This window comes from Nannospalax galili, unplaced genomic scaffold (assembly GCF_000622305.1).
Source record: "Nannospalax galili isolate Female #2095 unplaced genomic scaffold, S.galili_v1.0 scaffold1188, whole genome shotgun sequence".
NCBI lineage: Eukaryota > Metazoa > Chordata > Mammalia > Rodentia > Spalacidae > Nannospalax > Nannospalax galili.
The window spans coordinates 747,694-755,956 of record NW_008358629.1 but is presented as its reverse complement, the minus strand read 5'-3'; the positions used below and the strand labels follow the sequence as shown (position 1 = coordinate 755,956).

The 8,263-nt window shown below is 42.5% G+C and overlaps 1 protein-coding gene across 1 annotated transcript in view; it reads right to left on the bottom strand.

The window, feature by feature from the left end:
• LOC103724751 (nuclear RNA export factor 5-like) overlaps nt 1-8,263 on the bottom strand; it is a 69,304-nt gene that overhangs the window by 18,105 nt on the left and 42,936 nt on the right. Inside the window, exons 2-16 of the mRNA XM_029558063.1 lie at nt 4,439-4,607; nt 4,069-4,192; nt 3,313-3,396; nt 3,099-3,203; nt 2,903-2,983; nt 2,700-2,769; nt 2,484-2,572; nt 2,264-2,371; nt 1,989-2,098; nt 1,478-1,514; nt 1,044-1,112; nt 906-961; nt 479-537; nt 273-388; nt 127-169 (exon numbers count right to left, since the gene is read on the bottom strand). Of these exons, the coding sequence (XP_029413923.1) occupies nt 127-169; nt 273-388; nt 479-537; nt 906-961; nt 1,044-1,112; nt 1,478-1,514; nt 1,989-2,098; nt 2,264-2,371; nt 2,484-2,572; nt 2,700-2,769; nt 2,903-2,983; nt 3,099-3,203; nt 3,313-3,396; nt 4,069-4,192; nt 4,439-4,607 (1,320 nt within the window). The remainder of the gene's footprint in view (nt 1-126; nt 170-272; nt 389-478; nt 538-905; nt 962-1,043; nt 1,113-1,477; nt 1,515-1,988; nt 2,099-2,263; nt 2,372-2,483; nt 2,573-2,699; nt 2,770-2,902; nt 2,984-3,098; nt 3,204-3,312; nt 3,397-4,068; nt 4,193-4,438; nt 4,608-8,263) is intronic.

Sequence of the window (8,263 nt, the reverse complement as noted above, 5' to 3'; positions counted from 1 at the left end):
AGAATAAAATTAAATTAAAAAAAAAAGAAGAAGGAAAAACAGAAATGGGGCTAGCAGAGTTCGGGTAGCGAACTCTGCCTGGAGAAAGGAGCCAAAAGAGCCCTGTTGAGACGATTGAACACTCACATTCCTTGAACACTCCATTGACAGTGAAGCAGATCATCCTTTCCTGAGGAGGGAGAACAGTAAAGTAGGACGTTCATTATCCTTCTAAAACATACTACTTACTTGTAGCTTTCTGGTCATAACTGAGAGAAGAAATGGGTGCTCACAGTCTGGAAACAAATGTCAATTACAAAGGAGTTGAAATCATGCAGAGTTTGAGGCAATTCCTGGAGGCTGGCCACAATATTATGTTTTGTGTACTTCAGCAGCTGCATCCGCAGAACTGTATGAAGCAGAGGAGCAAGATGGTGATTGTTACCCCTACGACTTGCACCATTTGATTCCCTTCTTTACCACCCCATTACATCCTTACAGGGGTCCTTGATCCTCTTCATGTTCCTACTATCCTTGAGGTATGCTTCCAAGTTTTTCCTAGGAGAAAAAGAGGAGCAAAAGCCTATTCTAGTCACTGTGGGCATTTCAACGGGTCACCTGTGTCTGCTAGGGATGGAACATGCTGCTCCAGAACAAAGCCTGAGCTGTGATACGCACGGATCTGGATTCCTGGGGTTGAAGTGAATGGTCAGGGAGAAGCACGCCTCGTCATGGTAAGCACAGAGGAGACTGTATCGATTGCTGTAGTCATAGATCAAGTAATACCTGTGGGAGATGTGCAGCAAAGTGAACAGGCTATTTCTTGTGGTACACAGCCCATGTAATACCAGAAAACTCTTATGAGCAGACTTTGCGCTAAGGTGAGACAACCCCACTGAGCTTTCTATTTCCTCAAGGTAACTTACTGAAGCATAAACTGCACGATCAGACTCTTCAGAGTCTCAGATCCTTTATAGCTTTCCTAAAATGAAAAGACACTTTGAAAAAGTGTGGTTGACAAAATCTCCTGCCCAACACCTCAAATCTTGATGATCTCTCCTTACCATACAGGGTTTTATTACTTCCAGCGTGTCAGTGCCAGTGTAAAATGTTGGAACTAATTCCCGGCCATCCTGAAGAAAGGAAGAAATTAGGAGCACAGAGGAGGGACATGGCACATGGTACCCAAGAAGATAATGTGACTCAGGGGTCAGAGCCACGTGTAAAATGGCCCTGGAAACAGCATGGGATCATTTCCCTCTCCCTCTCCACCTTCCCTTCTCCTCCCCTCCCCTCCCCCACCCCCATGCTCTCTGCATATTGGATCCCCCCCTCACCTCCCCAGGGAAAATATCCATGTCTTTAGAAATCCATAGCATTGAAAACTTGTGCTAGTCTGATACAAACAAGTAATATAGGCAGGAGACCAAAGACTTGGAAACAGACTGGAAGTCATGCATGTGAGGAAAAGGAGATGGTGACGAACGAAAGAACTTACCAGGCATAATAACCCGGGGAAACACTTCAGGACAGCACTGTCCAAAAACCAAAAGCCAAAAAAAGTGATTAACAGTTCAGGTTTGGATAGCCTTTCACCCCATCCCCAACACCCAGGGCTCCCTCTTGCTCCCCTCCCTCTCCTTTGCCCTGGGTAGTTCCACCCACACTGTACCCGCCCCCTTCTCCAGTGTTATAAGAACAGGAGGCTCATCTCAGGACAGGGGAGAAAGGCTGGTGACATAAAGTGAGGCATGGTTGGGCTTATTGGAGGAGGTTAAAATCTAAGAGAAGTAAAACACAGGCCAGGCCAGGTTGAGGGGTAGGGCAGGACAGAAGGCAAGGAGGCCTGAACATACACAATGAGCACACAGAGAAAAAGCAGGGCACGGGATCCTTCCAGAGAACCAGGGCTGTCTCTTCCCACAGATGAGCACATCGAGGGGACCTCAGGTTACCAAAGGGCCAAGATGCTCATGAAGAGAATGAGCTGTTTGGTAGGTATTACATACTTTACATAGGCAGATTGATTGGGAAAGGTGCTGCATAAAGGATTCGCTTCTAACCACAGCTCTTCCAGCTTCAGTCCTTTCATTTTCTCCAACTCCCATACTGACTTCAGCTAAGAAAGATGGGAACGAATTAGTAAAGGCGTCCAAGGCAAAGACATATCTACGGCCCAGGACCCATAGCTGCCACCCTCACACAGGGATCTTTCATACCTAATGCCACCACACACCACAGTGTGCACTGCCATCCACCCTCAACTCACATCTCATCTCCTCACCTCATTTTTTGAAAGGTTCAGGCTCTTGACTCTGGGTGCCTTCTCTATTAGGTCTGACAGGGCATCTAGCCAGTGTATTTTGTTGTTCTGCAAGTTCAAGGATAGCAGCTGTTGGAAGAAAGAATTAAAGTGATCATTACCATCTAATACCTCGGAGACAAATCTGCCCTGTAACCCATTTTTTTCTAGCACTCAACCCGAGTATCAGCTGTGATTTCACCTTAGGGAAATTCTTTTCGATGATCTCAAGAGTGGCGACCATGCAGCTTCTTCGATTCAGAAATACGTCAACATTATGATTTCTGAAGCCTGCAGGAAGTGGAGAGAAAAGAATCAAAAGGTACAGAAAGGTCTCCCTGGACCAGCACCACCACAGGCCCCTCTCTGTCTTTCTTCCAAATCGACTGTGACCTAGAACTACTGCAGTCAGCTATACCTGGGTCAAAGCGAAGCTTTCTGAGGTCCAGAGCTTTCTGGGAGACATCATATCGTTTCTTCATGACCATCTGCAGAGACAGAGGTGGAAAGAGTAGCGGCTATGAAGTTCTGGTGATCATGATGGCAGGAACTTCATGGAGTGAGGACAGGAAGAGGTAGGTCTGGGAAGCAGACATGTAACATGCATTAAGTCTGCATTACCTTTAGCTTCTGCATTTGTTTGTCTGTGAACATATATTGCACAGATACAGGCTCAGGAGATGCATTCACAAAGATAGGTATCTGTGTGAAGGAAAGATGGGGTAAACAACAGAACTTCCAATCACAAAGACAGACTAGTTCCTGGCTTAGTACAACTGTACCAGAACTAAGTACAAGGAATTCCATTAACACAAACCTTTTTATTTTCCTCATCATATATCTGGCTGTTCATGCTCCTCAATTCAGAGGCAGTTCTAGAATCTTGAACAAAGAACTGTGCCTTCCTTCTGATGTACTGAAACTATAGGGAATGAAGGCAAAAATCGGTGTTGAAGGTCAACATTCCATGATGACCCTGACTTCTATCCACCCCCTGTGTGCACACAGAGGGATTAAGTATCCTCTCTTACATCAGTTGGAAAGATGGGCATACTGCAATGACTCTGGAGTAAGTTTAGTATCCACATCTTTTCATACTTTCTCCCACATGGAATCTAAGGGTCAAAACAAGGAATAGGAGAGAAGACAAACAATAGGAAATTAAGGACAACATATAAACAAAATGTTTTATTCTGACCTATTGTGTAAAATAAGACTTCTAATATGGAGACAATTGGCATAGTTTCTCTCCTTCTCTCCTTCCTTCCTTCCTTCCTTCCTTCCTTCCTTCCTTCCTTCCTTCCTTCCTCCCTCCCTCCCTCCCTCCCTTCCTTCTTCCTCCCTCTCTCCCTCCTTCTGTCCCTCTGTCTCTCCCTCTCTCCTTTCCTCCCTCCTTCCCTCTCATCTTTTTCTCTATGTGGATTTTATGAGCATCCTTTCTTTGTATTTCAATGTTTATAATCCAAATAATGAAATCCACCTGTTCAAGAATTGCCACAGTTTCATAAGCTTCCAGGGAATTCTGACTATTTAGGACCTACCTGACCCTCTGAAAAGGATTTTGGAGCCTTAAAAAATCTCACTTTCAGTTTGAACAATACTAATAACTGGTGAAGAGTTTCTCCAACTTCTTGGCAGTTATTTCCACCTTTGCCTTCCTCCTATGACTTTCTTGTAATCGACATGTTTACTTTTTATTCCTTTTCTGGATCTATCTTTAGCTATGATCAAAGTAACTTCACTTGACCTGTCTCTCTTGTATCTTATTTACATGTCAGTACACTCACTGTGATCTTGTACCAGCTCTGAAAGGCATCCTGTGTGTTCCTTTCCACTTCTTCCAGTGGAGGAATTGTATTTTGGCATTCAGTATGTACTTTAAATTTTTTTACTTTGAAGGTAGAAGAGCTGCTGTGAGGAAATGGATAGAAGGAGCTAGTCATAAATGTATAGAAATGCCATAAATCAGTTCAAAAAGTACAGTCTCAAATCACTTATAATCAGCCCAACGACAAACAATTCTAAGTCTGACTGCCTTACCATTATTGCATTTCTATTACTCTTCATTTTTTTATCAAAACAAGAAAAAAATCACAGAGTAAAACAGTTACATAATTCCAAAGGATGCTTGCTACATGCAAGTATGATTTTGCTTACTCTGTTACTTGAGAGTCCTCATGGACATCTTTTGTCTCCTTGTTTCCATCATTCTCCTGGAGTTGTGGAGATCGAAGTTCATCTTCACCATGAAGGTTTCTCTTACCAAAACTTCTCTGAAGAAAACTCTCATCTTTCTTTATGAGAGAGATGTTGTCATCATTTTGTGCTGGAATCGAGAAGAAAGATGTATGTTTAAACAAACATTGTTAGTATATTAACCATGAGCCAAGTCTCAGCCTAACACCATGGGACGGCAACCAAAGTGCCAAGTTGTTTCAAAGGACAAATCACACAAACCCCAGAAAGAAAAATCCTCTGCATGCCTACCCAGATATGCATGCCTATCTCACAGGTAGTACAAAGAAGTGAAGACGTATATAACATAACCTGAAGGGTTAGGAAAAGATACATCACATGAACAGGAAAAATAATAAACAGGAATAACTATAGTAATTACCAGATAAAACAGACTTTAAGACTACAAAAAGAGACAAAGAACGTCATATACTGATTAAGGATAATTTCAATAAGAACATACAAAATTATAAACATATATGGACCCAACATGGAAGTACCCAAATGTAAATGACAAGTATTATTAGATTTGAAGAGAGAGATACAATAATACTGGGGAACATCCAACATTCTTTCCTTCAATGGACAGCTCATCAAGGCAGAAAATCCATAAAGAAATATTTGAGTTGAACCATAAACTAGAGCAAATAACCTAACAGTTATTTATGGAACATGTCATCTAACATCAGCAGAATAAGCGTTCTTCTTACCAGCACATGGTTTATGTTCAAACAGATCATACATTAGGCCACAAATCAAGTATTAATAAATTTTAAATCACTGAACCCCTCTCATGCATCTTCTCAGAACACAGTGGATTAAAACTACAAATGAAAAGCAATGAGTTGAATGCAAAGTAAACAATATGTACAAATGAATAACCTCTTTACTGCCCAATGGAAAATGGAGGAAAATAAAAGAGAAATCAATTTCTATAAATTAAGAAAATGACACATATAAAAGTCTGTTGCAAACATCAAAAGAAGTAGTAAGTAGAAAGTTTACAGCAAATATCACATATACCAAGAAACCAGAATGATCTCAAATAAGCAACCAAACAATGTACCTCAAAGAGTTAGAAAAGCAGGGACAAAGTCGTACATAGTAGTGTACACGTGTAATCACAATATTTGGGGAATGGGGGCAGGAGAATCAGAAATTCAAGATCATCTTCTACAATGTGGCTGCATTGAGGCAAGTTTGGGCTACCTGAGATTCTTTTAAAAATATATTAAAAGCAAACAACAATAAACCAAACTCAAAGGCAGTACAAGAAAGAACAGAGTAAAGACTAGTAACCCTGCCTCAAAAATGAAAACAACAGCAACAACAACAAAGAAAACCATTATACCACTCAAGAGGCTGAGGCAAAAGAATGGTACATTTGGGGCTAGTATGGAGTACACAGGGAGACCCTGTCAATAGAAACAGTAAGGGAGGCAGGAAACGAAGGGGAACAGAAGAGAGGAAGGAAGGTTGAAGGGAAGTAAGAAAGAAGAAGGAAGGTGGGGTCAAGGGAGGGATGGAGGGAGAGAAGGAGAGAGAGAGATCTGTAGACCCATATTCTGATGAATACATAGTCAATAATTCTCAATAAAATACTATCCAATCAAGCCTAGTGGCACAGGCCTGTGATTCCAGCTATATAAGAGGCTGAAGAAGGAAGATAAAGTTCATGGCTAACCTACTTATAGACTGAGGTCAAGATAAGGCTGGGTAGCTTACTTAAAGAGTGAGGTCAAGGGCTGCCTGCATAACTTAGCAAGACCCTGTCTCTAAATTTTTTAAAAATTTAAAAAGGGCTAAGAATGTAGTTCAGTGATAAGACACTGCCAGCAGGTACACAGGGCTCTAGGTTTTCAATCACCCACACAACAACAACAACAACAACAACAACAATCATCATCATCCAACTCCGCAATGTATTTAAATGATTGTATTCTACAAACAGGCAAGATTCATCCTTTGGATGCAAAAATAATTCAACCTAGGTCAGTCAGTGAATGTGATGTAACATATCAACAAAATGTAAAACAAAAACTACATGACTCTTTTGTTGTAGATACAAAATAATCATTCAAAAAGATTCACCATCTCTTTATGATGAAAACTCTCAAGTTAGGCAGAGAAGGAACAAAGTCCAAAACAATAATGGCTATATATGAAAGATCCATGGTCAGTATCATATTGAAGAGAGGAAAAAATAAATGCATTCTCTAAGATCAGGATCAAGAAACAGATGTACATTTTGATCACTCTTACTTGAAACATTACTGTGAATCTTAGCAAGAGCAACTACGCAAGAGAGAAAACAAACAGCATCCACATTGGAAAGGATGAAATTAAAACTATGCCTGTTTGGGATCATTTGCTTCTATACATAAAAAACCCTAAATGTTGCATTAAAACTTATTAGAGCTTTTATCTAATTTATTAAAATATCAAGATTAAAAATAATGTACAGGCCTGAGGATGTAGCTTAGTGGTAGTGTGCTCACATCATAAGGACAAGACCCTGGGTTCAATTCCCAGTATAGAAAAAATTCTCTTAAAAATATGCAAAACACTGCACTCCCATCCTCAGACCTCTTGGGGTAAGTCTATAGCGCAGCCCTCTGTGCTTTGACTCCCCAAGCCACATTCACCCTTCCATCTCCACAGCTGTTCTCTACTCCTAGTTTGGGCCCTGCGCCATAATACACATCTTTCAATAATAACCTTAAATATCAATGGGCGGAACTCCCCAGTCAAAAGTCACGGGCTAATTAAATGGATTAAGAAACAAAATACGCTCTCCTAGCCATCTCTCCTACCCTCAGGCCTCTCTTGGGTAAGTCTATCGCAGAGCCCTCTGTGCCTTGACTCCCCCAGCCTCATCCACCCTTCCATCTCCCCCGATGTTCCCTACTCCTAGATTGGGCCCTGCGCAATTCCTACATTTGGGTCCCCAGACACCTGGGGAACCAATACTGCTTCCTGATTCTTTTCACCCAGAACAACTTAGTGCCTTTCTTGGGCCCCAGAAGCACCGCTTCTGGACCTTGCCCCGCCCTCACCTCTCTCTGCTTCCCGGGACCTGCACCACCGGCTAACTCTAATAGCCTGCACTCCTATCCTCAGGCCTCTTGGGGTAAGTCTATAGCACAGCCCTCAGCACTTTGACTCCCCCAGCCACATTCACCCTTCCGTCTCCCCCACTGCTCTCTACTAGTTTGGGCCCTGCGCCATTCCTAGTCTTGGGTCCCCAGACACCTGGGGAACCAATACTGCTTCCTGATCGCTTTCACCCAGAACAACTTAGTGCCTTCCCTGGGCCCTAGGAGCACTGCTTCTGGACCTGGCACCGCCCTCACCTCCCTTTACTTCCCTGATCCTGCAACACCCGCTAGCCTCTTTCTGGGGCTGACAGCCTCTTTCTGGGACTCGGAGGTTTACCTTTCCTCTCTCTGACCCTTTGCATCCAGTACAACCCAGCTACTCAATCCACTCCCTGGGAAATCTTGGGGCTTCTTCCCACCCCATCTGCCTTTGCATCCCTGCCTGGCACGGCCATGGCCAGGATCTCAGGTCAGTCCAACACCCAAGTTCCTGAGGCCAAAATCATTCTTAGAAGATTCCAGACCTAAGGAGAAAGTCTGAAAACTTCTGACCCACATTGGAATTGGGCCACCACGGATCTCCTGAAGAAAAAATCAATCCGGCATCGACAATATAAAATCAAAAGAGAGAACCAGAAGCTTAAATGAA